At 39.8% G+C, this 21,459-nt stretch overlaps 1 protein-coding gene across 1 annotated transcript; it reads left to right on the forward strand.

Annotated features, from left to right (window-relative positions):
* Positions 1 to 10,989: 10,989 nt before the first annotated feature.
* Positions 10,990 to 19,767, forward strand: LOC139129943 (acetylcholinesterase-like). Its single transcript, XM_070695643.1, has 8 exons — positions 10,990 to 11,619; positions 12,528 to 12,690; positions 13,905 to 13,982; positions 15,025 to 15,143; positions 16,374 to 16,547; positions 16,792 to 17,444; positions 17,939 to 18,114; positions 18,933 to 19,767. Exons 2-8 carry the CDS (start codon positions 12,546 to 12,548, stop codon positions 19,001 to 19,003), a joined length of 1,416 nt encoding a protein of 471 aa, XP_070551744.1. The 5' UTR covers positions 10,990 to 11,619; positions 12,528 to 12,545; the 3' UTR covers positions 19,004 to 19,767.
* Positions 19,768 to 21,459: the final 1,692 nt, after the last annotated feature.

Below are 21,459 nucleotides of genomic sequence, written 5' to 3' on the forward strand. Positions count from 1 at the left end.
ATATGGACGCCATCTTTATCGCTTGCATTGTTATGAACTTCCTTTCATACTTTGATGATGAAATTGTTAGAAGCTAGTTACTCTATGAAGACATGAATACGTGTTTCTATCATTTTTGATAATCAGAGTGGATCGGCATCTCATGACGCTGTTTTGAGGGAAGACGTGCGATTTCAAAGCAAGCTGGCACACGGCATCGGCAAAGTCGTCGGGTGTGAGAGGGACAGCGCCGAAGAATTGGTCAAGTGTTTGCGCACCGTACCGGCTAAGACTTTTGAGGAAAATCATGACCCAGGAATGGTAACGACATCCATGCCATGGCAAAGACTATAATTTTCCCATCGGAAAAGTTTTTACACTTGAATTCTTTTGAGATTTGAACAAACATATATTATACAGAATCTGGCAGGGGAAAAGATAAGCTGATCGTATCATGGTTGTAGTAGACGGACTCCACGATCGTATGAATTCAACATTCTTGGAAATATAGCTCGTACGATTGCAAATCTCTCAAGCACAAGCTCTAATGTCTCTGTTCGATATTTATCGATCACTTCTTTTAATTGAGATGAGAAAACTGATCACAATATTGAGTGGATTGCATTTTATCATATCGCAATGTCCTTTATGTTTCATCGACAGGGTAAAATAAAAAATGCCACTGGACTTTAAATGGATGACCTGGTGATAGCATTACCACCTGTTGTTGATAATCATTTTATAAACGGTGTTGCAGACGATCTTTTCAGTCAGGGAGCATTTACCAAGACAGATGTCAACAACATGATCGGTACCAACGCCGACGAAGGCACGCTGTTCTTACCGATGGTCATGCCCCAGGCGGTGAACGACTCCGAGGCGTTCTTAGACAAAACAGTCTTCGAAGAAATTTACTCTGCCTTCTTGGGCCCTTTCAAGTACAATGCCGCTGTGCTTGACGCTGTCAAACTCATGTACGTCAACTGGGAGGAAGCGGACTCTGGTGACGCTAACTATTTCGAGGCTTACTCTCAAATGCAGGGCGACTACGCGTTCGTGTGCCCGTCGGACAAGTCGGCCCGCGCTTACTCAAAATTTGGCGCAAACGTGTATATGTACCACATGACCCACGTGCCGTCTACCTCTGTTTGGCCGCGCAAATGGTTGAAAGCTGCCCACGGGGAAGATATATCATTTGTATTCGGAGCACACTTCAGTCACGGTAAAGGCCCAGAGAATGTCACAATGGACCCAGAGGAAGTCGACATGTCATTTAAGGTCATGAAATACTGGACAAGCTTTGCTAATACCATAGGGAATTGCAACAAAGTCAGTCCCCAGGGGTAGGGGTGTCTTGTCTAAGGACAGGGTTCTTCCTGCTATGGTTTATTTTATTTAATATGTTTTACTATGATATATATTGCCAATAAAGAGTTATATTACCAACCTTTCTTTGCAGCTTTGGTGTCTTTGTCTTATGTTAGCGCTGGTTTTGTAGCGATTTCTTTTTCGTATTTACGTCCTTTGACAATCTTTAGCGAAGTTTCGTCACTGTGTTGCGTCTACTATCTTACCAGTTTGATTGCGTAATTCCTAAGGCAACAAGGGTAGTAATTTAGTCTACCGGTATTATCTGAGGAGTTTGAGTGCCTAATTTGCCAAAGTAAACGAGGTAAATTACTAATCTGTGGACGCAGTCACCAGATTATCACCGGATTAACTTTGACAAAGTCAACAACGTACGCACCAGCAAGATACCTTGCTGGTGCGTTCGTTGTTGACTTTGTCAAAGTTAATCCGGTGATAATCTGATGAGAGCGTCCACAGATTATTAATTTACCCTTGGTTACTTTGGCCATAGACCCTCGAGAAACGTTTCTCGATGGTCTATGCTTTGGCTAATTAGGCACCTAAACTCATCAGATAATAGACGCAGCATGTTGATAAAACGTATACGCAAGATTGTCAAGGGCAGTGCTAAGCTAAGACCGAAACACCAAAGGCTGGTAGAATATATCTTTATTAGCGATACAACGAAACACCTACCCCACCCTTGGGGACGGACATGTAGACAACCCCCTGTGCTAAAACCGGGTACGGCTGATTCAATTTATTGGGGGCCGAAGCCCTCTGGGGCTCAGGCCATATCGATTTCGCATTTTCAGTGACCTTTGACCTACCCTTTACTGCTGCATCTAAGCTATTGCCATGTCTCGTTCCAGCCGATACAAGAGTCCGATGGGGCTGGTGTCACTCGAACAATGTCAGTTATGGGACCAAATTGCAGCACGTAATTTTGGGGTAACTGTTGACCTTTGACCCTCACATCATACATCACTCATTAATTATGATCATATCTATTTCTGGGCTTGCCAATAAAGCCAGAGGTCTGATTTTTGGTATACATGTGTAAGTATGGAAACAAGTTTCTGTCACAAAGTGTCACGTGACCGATCACTTCCTGTACCTCATTAATTATGAGAAGTGAACTGGTCAAAGTCGAGTATCTCAGCAGTATACCTCAGCAGTATGACCTAAAGAAACTCTATGCAAGGTGTAGTGCTATTGCTATTATATCACCAGAGTATATTGAGATTCTGGCGTGGAACGTCTAAAACCGATTTTCGCTCAAGCTGAGAGCTCGCGCGTATGCCAGCCGAGGTATATCGCAAATATACCACGGTTCTTTTCGCATCTCGACCAGTCAGATCGCTGTATTTGCACCATCGATATACTGGTATAATATAACATCAATTATCACATCGGATCACAGAACCCTGCTTGAAATAAAATGGTCTCTTAAACGTTTATTGGTACGAATGATGAGAATTTAAATGTGTTACCTTACCTTACCAGTCTCTCATCGCAAAACGAAAACGTCTTTAATATACGAATCTCTTAAATAATGGGGGATGGGACGTATGAGCGCTGCTTTAGCATCGCGCTTTCAGACAGTATGATGGTGACAGGTTTCAAAATTGCTGATTTTAAAATAATCGCATCCCGAAAACTTGTTTACTCCTACCTCTGCTAACAATTTTCCCAGAAGTCCTCGGTCTTCTTTGACATCGCATTATTGAGTCGACATCTACAAAAACGATATGGTCTCTGTTGATGCCTGACTAAAGTCTTCATACTTTGCTGTCATAGGAATCCAAACCTGTCCGTCACTGATGACGGGAAATCATTCGGGGAGCATACCCGGATTAAGAACTGTCGCCGAGAATGGAAAACTAACGAGCATTAAAAGCCCAGGAGTGTGCTTTGTGGAACGACTTCCTACCTAAGCTTTTGAAACATACAGGTTTGTATAGACATACATTTTTGTCCAATAACAAGTGCCCTTACCTCCGACCTTTTTACGAGAGGTCTCAAGCTGCGGCTGCGGTGTTATCCAATTATACTTACACGACATTTCCTAGTGTGGAGTAAAGTGTGATATATGGTTTGGCTTGCTAACGGGTAGGCTACATGAAAAGGCATACATGTGATCGTATATGCCATGCCTGGATTGACCTTGTTATGCTTAATAATCCTCAACATGCAATGTTATTAGAATGTAGTTGTTCTAAATGGACACAGTAAATAATTATCGACACTCCATCAACTTATCAATGTATTATAACAATCGTTGCTGGTAATTATGAACCTATTTGGAGCAAGATAGAGTGAGAAAAATGAGAGGATAAGATTTATGTCAAGGTTTGTTCATCGGGGTAAGCTGACTTTAGGAATAACTTTACGAATCTCTCTCTCTCTCTCTCTCTCTCCTCTCTCTCTCTCTCTCTCTCTCTCTCTCTCTCTCTCTCTCTCTCTCTCTCTCTCTCTCTCTCCGTAGATGTCGATACAGTGTGTACAGCCCCCGATGAGGAAGATAGGAAGTACAAAGAAGAAAGCAATACGCCTTAAGCATCGTAGATATTTCTAAAATAACTGAAATAATCAATTTCCGATTTGATAATTAGATTTAATTATTCGTAGAAATGATTTGCTGCATATATAGATAACGAAGGGATTTAATCAAAGAAAAACGATGGCTGCATCTTTTGAAAAGGTTTTCATCACTTTTGTAATGTAAATTAATTACATTTAGAGTATTGGCACTTCCAGCACAAGGCATAAAAGGTAGCTACAAACAGATATGGGACTTTCACAATTCTTTATTTGTGTCAGTTGTAAAAGCCCAAACCCTAATGAAGTACACATATTTTCCGAAAGCCTTGATATTTGGAAATCCGATCGTACACAACACACAGTCATTATTTGCATAGTAGTCACGTGACAAGCGTTTTGTCGAACCTTCCAAAATCGGTTTTTTTTTTCCTCCCTAAGAGACTTCTGGTTGAAATTTATACATTGATAATCCTTTGCAATATCGTTCAAATCTGTGTCGCGATTTTTTTTCCGAGGTTATAGTTGTACATTCAAGTGAATGGCATCATACTTGTTGCAGTGTGGTGGCGCTGTTGACACTATCGCGATGGAAATGCTGATCCATTAGACGATGTTCAAAGTTGACTTTAAGAATAAAGTTTCCAGTAGTGTGAGACATTAAACAAGGGATGCATCATGAACTAAGATTGACAGTTAAATAGTATTGAAGTATAGAAGTGACATCATTTTGTTTCCTGTAATTACACATCGTCTGTTTTTCTCGGAACATCCGTTTGTGTATTTTTCTTTTGCGTCACTTATTCACAGTTATGTATAAGCTTACATTACACTTCATGTTCACAGTATGCATAATTTTTACCACAGTTTGAATAAACTCAAATTTAGACTCTAAAATGGTTTATGACTTAAATCACATTTAATTACGATAAATTTAACTTTAATGAAAATGCAGATCCGTTATCTTGTGATATTCAAAACATTTCTCATCTACGACGCTATGTCGACCTGCGACCCGTAACGTGTTTCCTGACTAGATAGACGCCATAACATGTTTAAAACGCCGGTCGTATCAACAGCATTTTATAAAGCTGGACAACTTTTATGAAAGTGAATTCATATTAATAGGGTCACGTCACAATGATATTTCTTAGGATCGATTCGATTCGTGATAACAGTATGCCAGTATATCAAACCTAATGCCCAATGCATCTCCTCACATAACTTAATATCTTACCACCCTGCCGTCTTTATCCTAATTTTATGATAGCGACATTACAAGCGGCCATATTCTTTTTTGTTCTATTTTATTTGTCTCTCTTTGCTGTAGTTGTTTCTTCTTCTTTGGAAAATTAACAAAGACATCGACGGGTACATTTATTGGGAGTTTCTACTTATTTCAGCGTCAATAATTTTAATTTGATGGCGAAGTTTGTGGAGTGGAGAAAACATGGTAACGGACGTTTCCACGAACTCGGAACCTCCATGCCGCACTTGCTCAACGTCACCGTGTAACTCTGACAGACTGGCAGAGCTTAATGACTGAGGGCAGGATAAATATTGATTGTTTTGAGTTCGGTAATTTGGGAGCATTGCTGTTGGTGGCTCGTGCGCCGAGCTTGACGTTGGTTGCCTTGGAGATTGGCAAATCTTGACGTGTTGATTTGTAGCTGTTTGAGGGCTTTGCTTGCAGGCGTTTTGTTCATACTTCTTATGGTTGGTCATTTCACACCGTCAGACACCCGGGACTGTGCGTCAGAATATTACTAATGCTTATCTTAGCGGACAATTTGTAATCGCCACTTTATATAACAATGGGTCAATTGAAGCAGAGCATTTCATCAGATGACGACCTGCCCTAGTTAAAAGGTCAGTGGGAGAGGTTCAAAGGTCAGAGGCGATTTCTTCGACTCTAAGGTATATCGTGTTGGGGTTTTGGAAAACCTTGCACAGAGAGTGAAGCCCTTCAACTGTGATTTAGACACACTCATGCTGTATTGTGTCATCGTTCCAGAAGTATAAAATCTGTTTCTGCAACAACGTGGTGCACGTTTGCTATTTCTTTTAATCTGGTCTGTCCTAGCTTACGATAAAGCCACGCAGTCAGTGACAGATAACGGAAAACTTCCAAAGGAAACTTCGAATAAATTCAAGACCTACACATTTATTTAGACCCTCCCGACTGTGCATATGAGACAGCTGAAAATATTTAAACACAATGGCATAAAGTAGATATAATCCTGATGAATTAGATTATCAGTGTCAAGTACGTATTACACACGACACACGGTCAGGATGTCGAATATTATTATCTGGATAAAATTGTCCATTGCGGGTTTTAACGCGGGTGACTTTTCATGTAGTGACTTTACAATAAGCAGTGCGGATGTTTCAAGATCTATTGATAGTCTTCCGAGTGGTAAAGCTGCCGATGCTGATGACCTCTCCTGTGAACATTACAAATATGCCAGCCAGAGACTTCATGTTATGCTAGCTCTTGCTCTTTCGGGTATGTTGTCGCATGGTTTTTTGCCGGACAATTTTATGAAAACTATCATTGTGCCATTAGTTAAAGACAAAACCGGCGATCTGACTAGCAAAGATAATTATCGACCTATCGCTCTAGCTACTGTATCATCGAAAATTCTTGAATCCGTCATACTTGAACGATTTAAGGCATATCTTACGACAGAAGACTTTCAATTCGGTTTCAAACATGGTCATTCAACTGACTTCTGTATTTATCTGCTTAAAGAATTGATTAATTATTACCATAAGTATAACAGCCCCGTCTATGTTTGCTTTTTAGATGCAACAAAAGCGTTCGATCGAGTCAATCATTGGACACTTTTTCGGAAACTTATCGATCGGGGTCTCCCCAAGTATGTTGTTCGCATATTACTGGTTTGGTACCGTACGCAACGCTTTTTAGTTCAATGGGGTGGGGCTTGCTCCTCACTTTTTTCTGTTTACAATGGTGTTCGTCAAGGTGGCATTTTATCCCCATATCTTTTTAACGTGTATATGGACGATTTAAGTGTCCGTTTAAAGTCGTGCTTTAAAGGTTGTAGTATTGGTGGTAAAATAATCAACCACATTATGTATGCTGACGATTTGGCACTTCTTTGTCCGTCAATTGCAGGTCTGCGTTCACTCGTGTCAATTGGCGAGAGTTATGGTGTTGACCATGACTTGTGTACCATCCTAAAAAATCGAAATGTATTTATTTTATGCCGCGTAAGTGTTCAATTAGAGTCGATCTTCTACCCCCTGTTCGTTTGGGTGAGAGATCTCTAAGTATCGTTCACGAACATTATATTTGGGCTACATTTTCTCTGATTCCTTATGTGACGATAGTGCTATCAGACGTCAGACAAAGAGTTTTTATGGTCAAGCAAACACTCTACTGCGGAAATTTTCACAGTGCTCTATTGATGTCAAAGCAACTTTGTTCAGAACTTACTGTGTGAATATGTACTGTTCCCAGTTATGGAGTTGTTTCACTAAAAAGTGTTTGAACAATCTTAGAGTTGCGTACAACAACTCCTTCCGTATTCTTATGGGTTACTCACGAGATTGTAGTGCAAGTCACATGTTCGTTCTTAACAGTATTCCATCCTTTGGGGAGCTCAGGCGAAAGTTCATGTATAACTTTTTTGAACGCTTGAAAACAAGTCGCAATGGTCTTATTTTAGCAGTACTTAACTCAGATGCGTATTTTTACTCGCCTGCTTTTAAAGTGTACAGAGATCTACTTTATATTTTATAGTCTTTTTTCATTGAGCATTATCTTTTTTGTGATGTGTGTAATCTCTGTCCGGTCTTTTATAATCTTTTTTTGTCCGTGTTTTTTTCTTGTTTTTAACTGATATGGGATGATGCTTTTTTTTATCCTGAAATAAAGCTAATAATAATAATAATTTCATGGGGCAGAAAATAACTGGATGCCACCCGAAATGGATCGAGTTTCAACATTAAACTGATTTGTAGAACTGTACTTATTTATGCGAAAGATACAATGCCACGCAAAAAACCAAGCGTTTCTTGCCTCATTGGTTTGCGACGATGATTCAAGTACTGAGTAATACGGCGATCACGTGACGTCGACTCCACGTTGGCGTCCTCGCTGTAATGTTTGAACAACGCCGGGGCCTTTGTTATCGGCTGTATGTTTGCGAATGACTCATCGATTTTCTACCGTACAATGAATGTAATGGTAGATCACTTCACTATTAAAGGTCGAGCCCCTGTGACATCACGAGGCAAAATATTTCAGTCAGCACATTTTTGCCTCGTGACGTCACATGTCAGTGACTTGACAGTAGCCGAACGACGTTCCTTTAAATGCGTCGTATAGTGGAAAATCAGTGCTGCGTCGCGAATGAAAAGGGCTGTGAGAGACGGCCGTGCGTTTTAAGATAATCATTGTGCCTTACATAACGTCCTCTAAGGGACGATTCAGAATTTACTTCCAGGGGGGGTGGAGGATTTTCAGGGGGGGCCACCCATTTTTCCCAAGAAAATTTAGGGGGGGCCAGACAAAAATACCACAATCTTTAAGGGGGGGCCAAGGAAAAAAAAACATCAATTCAATATTTGCCCAGAATTTCTGATCTAGAGCTACAAAAGAGCACCGTAGACGCTACCTGGGTGACAGATAAACTCACATGTTGAGTTAAACTCCTTTAGCTGCCAAATTCGGTAATATTCACAGTGGTTTGTTTTATGCATCTACTGCAGTATCTTGTTCTGCTCCCTGAAGCGTTATGAAATGTCCAGTATTTAGCGTGTCAATACAACCATACAGTGAACAGTCAGGGTTGTTTTTGTTGAAAAGAGATCTCAGATCAAGTCCAGACTAGAATTCATTTATCAACAATAACAATGGTCATTTATGTTCACACTGGTATGTTGCTAAATACAGCATTGGGTGTTCTATGTAGTGATAGAATAACAAACAAATGCTGATACACAGAGATGAACATTGAACAAATGCTAAAAATTACAGCAAATGTCTTTTTAAGGTTGAGTTTACCTTGTAGCTTGTAAAGCAGTTGAAAGTTGCATGATAAAGAAGTGTTAATTTATGCAAATGTATGCAAATCACCAGATTTCTTGGCTTCTTTTGCCTCCCAATTTCAAAATTTCCAACGAATTTAACTCCACTCCGGCTGGGTCAAATTTTCTGAAATTTCACATTATGTTTTTTAAATGCTATATAACACAACAACTATCAATTGGTTTTGTTTGGCAATAAAGCTCTTACATTTTGAATAAGAGGCATTTTAATTTTGCTGATAATGATTTTAATCAATTATTAGAGTGTCAGTCTTTAAACTCCTACAATTTTAAAATGAAGATGGATAATGCCAAGTAAAATAGTTGTTTTTTTCTACATGAATACTATCCTTTCAAGTGAAATATTACATTTCAGAAAATACTGTCTAGTTTTCGACTTAAATTAATTTTTATCATTAATACAAAAATTGAGGTTTTTTACCCCAAATATACACCCACTTCATCCTTTGAGTAAACTACTGCTACTGCTACTCTTCTTTTCTGCTCCTTTTTCTATGTTTCATTCTCATCAATTTTACCTTTCTAAATTTTTTAAATGTTCTTCATAACTTTTTACAGTGCTTACATCTACTATAAACTTTTTGAAAATAAATTTATGGCCGTCTCATCTTCAAGGTGCTTTCAACGAATAGGTTTTAATGTTGAAAATAAAAATATTATGTATTACTGTCAAAAATATATGGTGAAAAATTTACAAAAGGGTTCATTTTCCAATAATCCTGTATGTGCATCCAGAAGATCATGTGGCACTGCACCAATGCTATGGTGTCGGATTGTTGAAATATTGTGTACACATGAAATTTGCTGTAGTCCAAGAAGTGATCTCAGTGTGTATGAGGCTAGGAAAATGTGGATAGGCTTACACATTGTGTATTGATGCTAATACTTTTGTGTCCCATTCGTTCTGATATGTATAATCAAAGGTTTCACAGTGGCGGCTGGCAGAAAAGGCAAAAAAAACAAATTAACATGTATTGTTTCGTGTCATCTGAAAACATGCGCATCATGACTATTTTAAAATTAAAGTTTGTTAAAAAAATTTGAAATATGAATGCTCTGTCAATTTTGAAAAAATACTGCTGACAAAATGTGAATTTTGACTTACACAGGGTTATCTGCATTTTAATATGAACATTGGATTGTGAATGGAATGAGCAGAAATAACATGTGAATTCATGTTTTGGATAAGGTGTTTTGTTCAAGAAATGTTCTAAAATATTCCTCAGCATTGTTGCTTTCAGTGGCAGCAACTTGGTTTTATGACAACCAAATTAGAAAAAAAGAGAAAATTAAAAACAAGTTGGCTTTCACCAATTTTAATTCCTAATGTTTAAAACTTTCACCGTGAGTCTGCAAATATTCAGCATCATCAAATGAAAATGTATGCTGAACGTGTGCATGTACATGTACATCTCACTTTCCAGAAATATCTGGATATCTGCAAATGAGATGTACCATTAAACTTCAAGATATATATCACTTTGCCAATTATCTGCTCCTCTGATTTTCTGTTCACCATTTCTAACTGACATCTTTGCTTGTCTTTGTGTGCATCATATGTATCAGTGAGACATAACGAAAAAAGTATTCATATTTAGTAATTAACTTTTCTTCAGAAATTTACAACCAGATATGTTTTTGCTACCCTTTCCAAAAGTGTGCCACTTGCAGTCCCTGCAAATCATTCTTTTTATAGTCATATAACCCTGAAATGATTTGTTATATCATCGATTAAATGTCCACTACAGTTCCTGCAACTTGTTAGACTGGATATGTCTATAATGTATAAGCATGCATGTATATATTAGGGGGGGCCATGGAAAAAAACAGGAAAGATGAGGGGGGGCCATAGATTTTTTCTATAATTTACTAGGGGGGGGCCATGGAAAAAATCACCGAGAAAATAGAAAATCTCCACCCCCCCCCCCCTGGAAGTAAATTCTGAATCGTCCTCTAAACGAGTTGTGTGTGTCAAACAAGAGCGCACCTCGCGTCCAGGTGCGAGAAATGACCTCAAAGCCGTGCATGCGCAATCAAACACTCCGACCATAAATACACGAACGCACACCGTCACATCGCCATGTTTGCTGTTTACACGTACGACTCAATGACCTAATCGACCGTAGAGAAGTCTGTATTGCGTAATACATTGGTTTACTACATTTCCGTCTGGGGGCAAAGTTGTGACTGCGCTGATTGGTCACTGGAGAATATTCATATTCACAGGGTGCGTTGAACAAACCGACACTCTGTCGTTTAACAACTGAGCGTAAGGACCACAACGTGTCCGTACAAGTTGAAGAACAAACATCGACAATGCGAGCTGTAAAATATATTCTTTATGCCGCCTTACTCATCAGCTGCAGTTGCGCTGAGGATCCGATCGTAGAAATCAAATCGGGAAAACTGGTCGGAAAATCGGAGGAATTTTCCCACAAGGACGTCGACGTTCAGCGTACCGTCCAGGTCTTCAAGGGGATACCTTACGCCAGAGCCGCCGGTCGGTGACCTCAGGTTTCGACTGCCGCAGCCTAAAGCTCCCTGGGAGGGGTGCACGATGCAAGCAAAGGTGGCTCGGCCTGCAGTCAGCCGCTTACACCGCTTATTCCCTTCAAAGAACCTCGCAGTGAAGATTGCCTGTTCCTGAATGTGTTTAAACCGGTGTCTGAAGTATGTATTTTATTGAGGTATTTGCTGTATCCATGTAGTTATTATAATGCCCAACCCCGCCTATTGCAAAGTACAATATATGACCTCAATTCGTGCCCATACAATTAATTGACACTGATTGACGTTCAATTAAAATGTCACGTTAAAAGCTACTATTAACTTGTTTTAACTGACAAATATACCAGCGGAGTAATACAACGTGAAACCGCCTACGACTAGGGCTAGGTGTATCGAATCATTTCAATGACATTGCCGTGTCTGTTCAATTGTTCAACATGGCGAAGTCCGTTAATTGGAGACGCTACTACTTGACCTTGATTGATATAGCTGCATGCGCCAACGACACATTTTGTGACTACTCAAATGTGCTTCACAAAAGTACAGCAAGTTCAGAAATCTGCTCGTCTCACGATCACAGAGTGGCGTTTTAGTAACATGTTTACCTCGAGGGTCTATGATTATTGTATAGACTAAGGCATTGAAAGGCTGCTCGAAATGAAACGGCTGTTGCTTTTTCCAACTTGACAATATCGCACTACCCAATGCGTTCTACAAGACACAAAGTACATTAATGTGGACTGTGAGGGACTCCCAGAGAGAGAGAGAGAGAGAGAGAGAGAGAGAGAGGAGAGAGCTGAGAGAGAGAGGGGAGAGAGAGAAGAGGAGCGGAGACTGGAGGAGAGATAGAGAGAAGGGAGAGTGAAGGAGAGAGAAGGAGAGAGAGAGAGAGAGAGAGAGAGAGAGAGAGCGCTCTTCCATGCTTTCATTAAGATATGCAATACGGATTCAAATGTACAAATATGCATTAAAGCAGTTTCCATCTAAGAGATCATGTACATCGTGTCACGTACATGTAATTTGATAACTTTGGCTGCGCATATGAATTCTCTCGGGATGTGTCATTTCAGACCGCCAATCTGGCAGTAATGGTATGGATTCACGGTGGTGGCTTCAGTATAGGTTCTGCCACCCAAGATGGTCTGTATGACGCCACAGCACTGGCAGCGATCGGTGATGTCATCGTTGTTTCCATAAATTATCGCCTTGGTATGTTCGGGTTCTTCGCAACAGGTAGGTTCGAAGTCCAAGATCATGTTTGATATGAACTATTAGTATACACCTACTGCCGTAACTATGGGAGTTTGACCGTCCAATAACTTTCCGTATTTTGTATAGTACGCCGGAGTCCCGAATACGGGAGACGCGCGAACGCGCAATTTTCAGGGGTTTGTAGCAATTTTATTTCCACATATCACTCATATCGCGCGTGCCACATCCTTCAAAATTTACCATAGAATTAGTTTGTACGGACGATTAATGGAGGGAGGTGTATAATAATAGGGTTATACACAAAATACGGCCCTGTATGGACTCGGGCTCAGTGAGTGACGTATTGGACTCGCCTTCGGTTCGTCCAATACGTCACTCACTGAGCCCTCGTCCATACAGGCCGTATTTTGTGTATAACCCTATAGTAGTAAGACAATTGAAGGATGAGCGCCTGATTAACCAGAATCAATCAATCAGTCAATCTAATTATCTGTCTGTCTGTCTGTTTGCCTATCTGTCTGTCTGTCTGTCTGTCTGTCTCTATCAATCTATCTATCGATCTATCAATCGATCTGTGCACACACATCCATAGGTTTTTCTGTCTCTCTATCTATCTGTCTGTCTGTCTATCTATCTAGCTAGCTAGCTATGTCTATCTATCATCTATATATCTATCTATCTCTCTGTCTGTCTATCTATCTATGATAGATAGATAACAGACAGACAAACTAATAAAGAAACTGTCTGTCGATCTACCGATCAATCTATCTATCGATCGATCTATATAACTGTCGATCTATCTGTCCATCGATCTATCTATCCATCCATCCATCTATCTACCTATCATCTGTGTATATAGTCTTTCTGTCATTTTACAGTTGACGACTTAATTTCGAATAAACTTTTATGATGTATGGTCAATATAAATGTTCGTAGAGTGAAAGTATTAATCCAAATTTCAAATTTACCGCTGCTGGAGCAAATTATTTGTAACACTCCACATCGAGTGAAGGACTCTAGCAGTACTCGAACATTACTAATAAATGATAATAAGCTTAGTTGTGCGCGGGATGTTCCGTGTCCTATATTGTAAGGTTGTTGATTGAATTTTCACTTTTTGAAAAAGGAAGTGTATGTTAATCCTTTTCGCAGCGTTTATTCAAATATTTATTTACAATAACAATATTTATTTTTTTGTTTTATGTTGTAAATAATCTGACTCGATTACATGACAGGTGATGAGCATGCCCCAGGAAACTACGGATTACACGACCAGGTAGCTGCTTTGAAATGGGTCAAAGAAAACATCGAAGGTAAAGTTGGACTTGTTTGTGTTTCAGTTAATATGCAAATGACTTCTTGCGTCGCCTGGAAACTATTCCCGTTAAAATTACGTACAGCATACGTCTGAACAGACAGATAACTGTCTGTTCAAGGCTAGGTATCCGTTTTAGTTTCTGCAAAGCCTAGCTCGAGCTTCTAAAGAGAACGGGAAATTATACCTATTTGCGTAATGTCTCAATATATTACTTGTAAGCTATTGTCAAAAAGCAATACAATTCATTCAAAATTGATTGATAAGTAAAATAATGGATAGAATACTCAGATCAAGAGGAAACTCTAGAAATGGGCAACATGAATTGGAAGAGCAGTGTGATTTGCACGTGATTCTAAGGGGACGTAGATAATTAAAGCATGCGCAGGGTAAATGAAACTAAGTGCGTTTGGCCTCAACCCCCCCCCCCTCTTAAACGAAAGTTTGAAAGGCGCGAAAATCCAACCCAGCCTCATTCTGTGTCATATCTACAATCGGTAGGCCTATACGTGGCTATGAATATACGGTGTTTTCAGTCGGGTTCAAAGCCACAGCATACAAGTCACTTTGTGGAGAAGCAACAGACGAAACACTCGGCCAAATCACGCATCACGCATATTCTCCCACCATTAGCTGGCATACCCCCTCTAAAATCAGTCTTTGTTCAGAACCAAGTCGACAATAGGGCAATGTACCAAAATGGTTTTTACGTTATTTTACAACGTGCACTGATCCATATGTTTGTCAAAAGAATGGTGTAGCGCAGGTACCGCACTGGCCAGCTGGTTACAGGTACACGCCAAACAGTACGGCGCGATATTTTGCGATACTGCAAAAGGTGGAGCGTGAGATTGATTTGAAAAACATGCAGTACGATTTTTGTGCACGGTAATCGAAATACAGCCAAACACCCTAGACGCGGAAGTTACGTTTGCCGCGCGCGTGATTTAATTATCAACTGCCCTTAAGTGTGTGTGACAAAGAGCGCTGTACGTCACGCCGAGACTTGGTTTCTTTCATTCGTGTCTCTGTGTGTACAGCTTTTGGTGGAGATCCAGACAGAGTGACAGTATTTGGTGAGAGTGCCGGAGGCTGCAGTGTTGATATGTTGCTTCTATCGCCACTGAGTGATGGACTGTTCCACAGGGCCATTATGCAGGTAGGTAATATTTGAGCTAGTGAATTGTAATGTTCATCGTCTTCAGGACAATGAGAGGCGTCGCAACCGGTGAAGAAGCTCAGGTTTATTTTGTGCCATTTAGCCATACTTTAAGGACAATTCTCGCCTTTAACAATTTCTCACTTTTTCACTTTGACGTCTTGAATTTGTTTTTAGGGTTTTATCTCACGTATATATATATATGATAATATATATATATATATATATATATATATATATATATATATATATATATATATATATATATATATATTTTTTTTCAATAATTAAATTTGCAGTTTATGGATGCACAAAAGAGCAATAATTCAAATTTTAATCCTTAAAGACACCTTCTCAATCCCAGGTTCTCGCATTAGCGAATGTGTCAATAGCCCATTAACAGTTTTGTCATTCTTTTGTTTTCCATTGAATATTTCATCAAGTACATAATATTTATATTAGATAAATCTGATAATTGAGTGGAGCCTTTAAAGATATAATAGACTGCACGGTGGCGAATTACCGTCTTCCTGGGCTTAGTCTTGTTTTGCGCGTTAATTCACCGTGACTTCTATAAGTTATAGTGATCAATTAATTTGTGTTCACTAATTCATTAAAAAAGGTCGAATGGGCCTCGAAAGTGAAAGACTTAAACGTTTGCTCAAACTTTCTCAGGAAAGTCATGAAACAAAAATGTGGGGTCACCGTGAAATTTTGGTACCAGTGAAACAAATGCCCAAGATTTACAGATATTTGAAATTCAAAATGGCCGCCATCGCTATTTTAACTCTATGAAGAATAGTTAAATTTGCGATTTTCGAAAAACTAAGTCGGTAAAAATTTATCTCACGCAAAGAACTTTAAAATGAACCCACACAAGTAATGGGTCAGAAAAAGAATTGTATAAGTTTGATAGTTTGAAAGTCCGAGAGTCTGTCCCCGAGGCGCATACTATCTTAAGCTATACAGTCTCCTGTAATCTAAATATGCCCATATATGGTCAAAGGGGTGTTCCTTGGTATTCAAAATACCCATGTGAGGGCGCTGTTTTAAAAAGCGGCCACCGATTAAAATCTGTGATTGGTTAGATTTTGTCTTTCCATGGTAACTATGGCAAAATTGGAACAGGTGACAGTATACCTTTAAGGTTAAGTTGTCTCAAGGTAATTATTTTACAACGAGCTTATTGTACAGCGATACTGAGCAGTTTCTGGACTTTTTAATAATCAGAGTGGAACGGCTACAATTGGTGGTATTCTACAAAAAATCAACCCAAAGCAAACCACGGTGGCACACGGCGTCGGCAAAGTCGTCGGGTGTGAGAGGGACAGCACCGAAGAATTGGTCAAGTGTTTACGCACCGTACCGGCTGAGACTTTCGAAGAAAATCTTGACCCAGAAATGGTAAATGTATCACGTGTCTTAGCAAAACATTTTCCGATGGGAAGCTTTAACTCTCGAATTATTTCGACATGTGAACAAAATTGCTTATTATCGAGAGAATTCCACATCCTTTTAAATGTAGATTGTAAAATTGTAGGTCAACACTCTGAAAAGATATCATATACGTTTAGATACAATTGGGAAATCACTTATCCCAAAATTTAGTGGAGAGCATTTTCTCATATGAACCATGTTTAATCGACAGAAAAACTTGATGAATGCTACTGGACTCGGGATGGAGGACGTCATGTACGCTATGACACCTCGCATCGATGGCCACTATATAACAGCAGCGGCAAACGACATCTTCAGCCAGGGAGCATTTACCAAGACAGATGTCAACATCATGATCGGTACCAACGCCGACGAAGGCACGCTTTTCTTACCCATGCTCATGCCCCATGCGATGAACGACTCAGAGGTGTTTATGAACAAGACTGTCTACGAACTAGTGTGGTCTGCTTTCTTGTTTGAGTCGTTTAAGAACATTCCGGCCGTGCAGGACGCCATCAAGCTCATGTACGTCAACTGGGAGGAAGTGGACGCCGACGATGTTAACTATGTCGAGTCATTCTCTCAAATGCAAGGCGACTACATGTTTGTGTGCCCGTCGGACAAATCGGCCCGCGCTTACTCGAAAGCTGGTTTCAACGTGTACATGTATCACATGACCCACGTGCCGTCAACCTCCCTCTGGCAGGTGGCATGGATGAAAGCTGGTCACGGGGAAGATATGCCATTTGTATTCGGAACACACTTCAGTCATGGTAAAGCCCCAATGAATGTCACAATGAACCCAGAGGAGGTGGCTATGTCACTAAAGGTCATGAAATACTGGACAAACTTCGCTAAATCAGGGTAAGATGAAATATGTTTAAAGTAAAATGTATACCAATACTACTTTATGAAAGAGGTCGACGATATCAACCAGAAATATTATAATCGTGCAAATTTTTGTCGCAATTATTTAACTAGCCGAGACCGAATAACAAACGATATAGCAAACCTGAATATAAAATGTAAGTTATATACTAATAGGACTTCATACATACATACATACATACATACATACATACATACATACATACATACATACATACATACATACATACATACATACATACATACATACATACATACATACATACATACATACATACATACATACATACATACATACATACATACATACATACATACATACATACTACATACATACATACATACATACATACATACATACATACATACATACATACATACATACATACATACATACATACATACATACATACATAAAATATACCTTATACATATGCCGTACCTCAATCTTAATATGATTTCTTCCGAAGAAATCCAAATCTATCTAGTGCTGAGGAGGAATCATCCGGGGAAGACTGGCCACTGTTCAAAGTACCCGGATTAGCGTACAAAGAACTCTCACCGAAGATGGAAAACAAACGAGCATTGAAGGCGAAGGAGTGTGCTTTCTGGAACGACTTTCTTCCTAAACTCGTGAAACATACAGGTTTGTTCATGTATACATACTTGGGGAATTAGATTGACCAAACATTACCAACGTTATATTGTGTAACGTCGGCCATTCTAGTGAATTGGCTGGCCATGATGTCCATACAAACTCCTACCAAAACAAAATTCGGACTGACGTAATTATTTGGAACAAGTAAGAAAGTCACAGTGAAGATTGAGATACATAAAGTGGTCCTACAACTATATTTATTCGCACAAAATGATCTTTACATCGAATATCGTCAGCTAAAACCCGATCCAATTTTCACTGTCCACTCTGATATCGGTATTCTGGGTAATGTCGAAATAACAGTTGAAGAAGACGGCAAATCCAATTTGACACTGCCCTTTCTCTTGCTCAAGGCATATACGTTGAGTTAACCGCGGACTGACGCGGTGACTGTCCAATATTTTTGTTCCTGGAAAGAGCTCTTCGGAACCGAAAGTAGAGGCTTCGCTGCATGCAGACGTAGTCCGTGGACATCCATGTTTGATGATTTCCAACATATAATCCTATCACGGTGTAGTTGTTTCTGCATTTCATTTTCCGACTTACAAACAAGGGAACCAACAAGAACGTGTAGTACCATCAAAAGGTTATTAGTATTGAGAAATTGTCCCTCATTTGGCTATACGATGAGAAAAAAAGCAGTAATTTGCCTCCTTTTATCGACGTGGCCTTGTAACGCATATTACGGAGATTCTCTCTCTCTCTCTCCCTCTCCCTCTCTCCCCCCCCTCTCTCTCTCTCTCTCTCTCTCTCTCTCTCTCTCTCTCTCTCTCTCTCTCTCTCTCTCTCTCTCTCTCTCTCTCCAGATGTTGATACAGTGTGTGCTGCCCCCAACGATGAGGCTGAGAAGTACAAAGAAGAAAGCAATAAACCTTAAGCATCGCCATAGAGATTTCTGAAATAACTGAAATATGCAAATTGTTTTGTTATGATTATTTTACATCAATGGATTGACGCTAGCCACTAGGATTAGACGTAGTGCATGCTATGAGATGCTATGGCAATATATGTTGCTGCGCGAAGTACATCACTTAACAGGTTCTGTAAGATATTATTGTTTTCCGAGATGTAGACAAAGTCCCATATTCAGAGTAATCATCAGGACGTCCACGGTGTAATTTATTCCGTCTCCTTGACCACATATAAGTATTATATAGCTTCGATCACACGATAGCAATGGCATGGGAGTGCATTATATTTTTAAGATTTGACTATGCCATGCCCTAAGCAGTTGAAAAATAAGTTGCGCGTATCTAAGTGCAGATCGAAAGCATTCGGAGGAACAGATATCGATTTTTTTTACCTCTGTCTACCCAAATTTGTGTTGGCTTAACATGTGACGTACGACAAGCATCCAATGTGAACAGCTTTACCATCATGTGGCATATGATTTACACTGACTCAACCGCGTCTCTATCTTACATTCTTGACATTGGTTATGACGCGTTACAAATGTGGCTGACTGATTGATTGATTGATTGATTGATTTTACGATTGCCTTCAACAAGACATAGTTTCTGCACCAAAGATCTCATCACCACCGCTCATGAAGTAATATACGGATTTACAGATGATTTACCTCATAAATAAATAAATAAATGTGTTGCACTGTTAAGAGTAAATAAAAAATCAAGAAATAAATGCATATGTTACTTTGTATCACTTTTGGTAAGTTAACAGTGGTTTGACTGTGGTGGGTTTCCACGCGTAATGGATGTGAGTAGGGTTACAAAATGCATGTATGACAGCAGAGTAAAAACGCCCCTGAAAAAAGTGTCTGTCAAGGCGCAATTGTTGCAAAGATTATTCTCAATGATTTCGAGTATCTCGCCAATGTTACATACTGAACAGCCTTTGACTGGTTTTGAGTCATTTGGCAAGATAAAATAATATTAGAGTAGCATAAAGGTCGTAATACCTATCCATCCCCGTAGGCGTGACTTATCTTTGTCTTCTATGGTTACAAACATCCACAACATTCCATAGGTCTTTCACTCAGCCAGGCAGGGACAGTTACCGACAAAACTGAGTAAAATTAGACGTACCGTGGAAGAACTATTGAACGACGTATCATTTCGCCAAATCTTTATTTGAAATACCATTGTCAAAATAAATAAAATTACTAGTAGTAATAAAGAAAACAGTCAGAGGTTTTGGAGTAGAAATCTTTATTTGAAATACCACAGTCAAAATTAATAAAATCAAATAAAGTAAACCGTTTGCACAAAATATCCATCCTTCCCCTCCCTCCCCCATCCGAGGGGACTTACTGCTGTACCCTGTGGAAATACATGCTAAATATTAACCGACGAAGTCGTGTTGTAAGGTGTGCACTCGTCCTCTCTACATGAACCGAAGTACACTCACGTTTTCAGTGTTTTCGGAGTCATATACTTTTTGGATACCTTTATATCTCATTCGCTGACATATCATTGTAGCTCGTCTTGTGAACAGAGGGACACGAAACGGTGGTGAAGCAACGAGAGAGGAAACTCCCTGTCGTGCGCTGTCAAGTTACAAGTCCAGTGCAGATAGGTTGCCTCCTTGTGAAAAGTTAATAGTAGCTCGAGAGCACAGATTCAAATTCCTCGACATGATATCACTACGATTCAATATGTGCAAACCAGCATTTTCAGGTGCCGCCAACTGGTAGATTTCATCAGTTTCGCAAAATCATCACAAAACATGTTTTGAAGGCTGATATACCGATTTTATTTTTTTTCACCTTGACCAAATTTGGAGGGGAAATTAGAGCTGTTCGTAACTGCCATCCCACTTGCATACACGGAAATGCCCTCCCACTGAATTTTGACACCCACTGCCCTCCAGTATCTATGGTCTGCCCGCTCCCCACTCCCCACAACAATTCAAGCTCCCCACTGCCCTCTCCCCACTACTGACATTCCCCATTGCCCACTTAATGTCCTCTAGGCAATCAAAGACAGCGCAAAACCTTGAAAGCAGCTAGTACTATACCTTAGAACATTGCGCCCCTCTAGGCGCTTATATCTCACCACAAGTTCTATCAAGCACGATTTTCCCCTCCCTCTCCGTATTTTCCGTTACCCGCACTGTAAAACATTTTCTCCCCGCCAATGGAAAAATAGAATTTCTTCAGTCGCCGCCCACACTAAATACCGATTTTTCTCCCCGCCCGCTGATTAGTTTTGGAATTTGCTCGCCCGCTGAAAAATTGCGCACGAACACCTTTTTGCACGAACAGCTTAGTTGGCGGCACCTGATTTTGCTTGGATAACGTTGAAGGTGTGGATGACAGGAACGTAGCCGTAAGCGATGTACTTTGCATTATATTTTTCAAACAAATCACCCCTT

The sequence above is a fragment of the Ptychodera flava genome, chromosome 3, assembly GCF_041260155.1.
Source record: "Ptychodera flava strain L36383 chromosome 3, AS_Pfla_20210202, whole genome shotgun sequence".
In the NCBI taxonomy this organism is placed as follows: domain Eukaryota; kingdom Metazoa; phylum Hemichordata; class Enteropneusta; family Ptychoderidae; genus Ptychodera; species Ptychodera flava.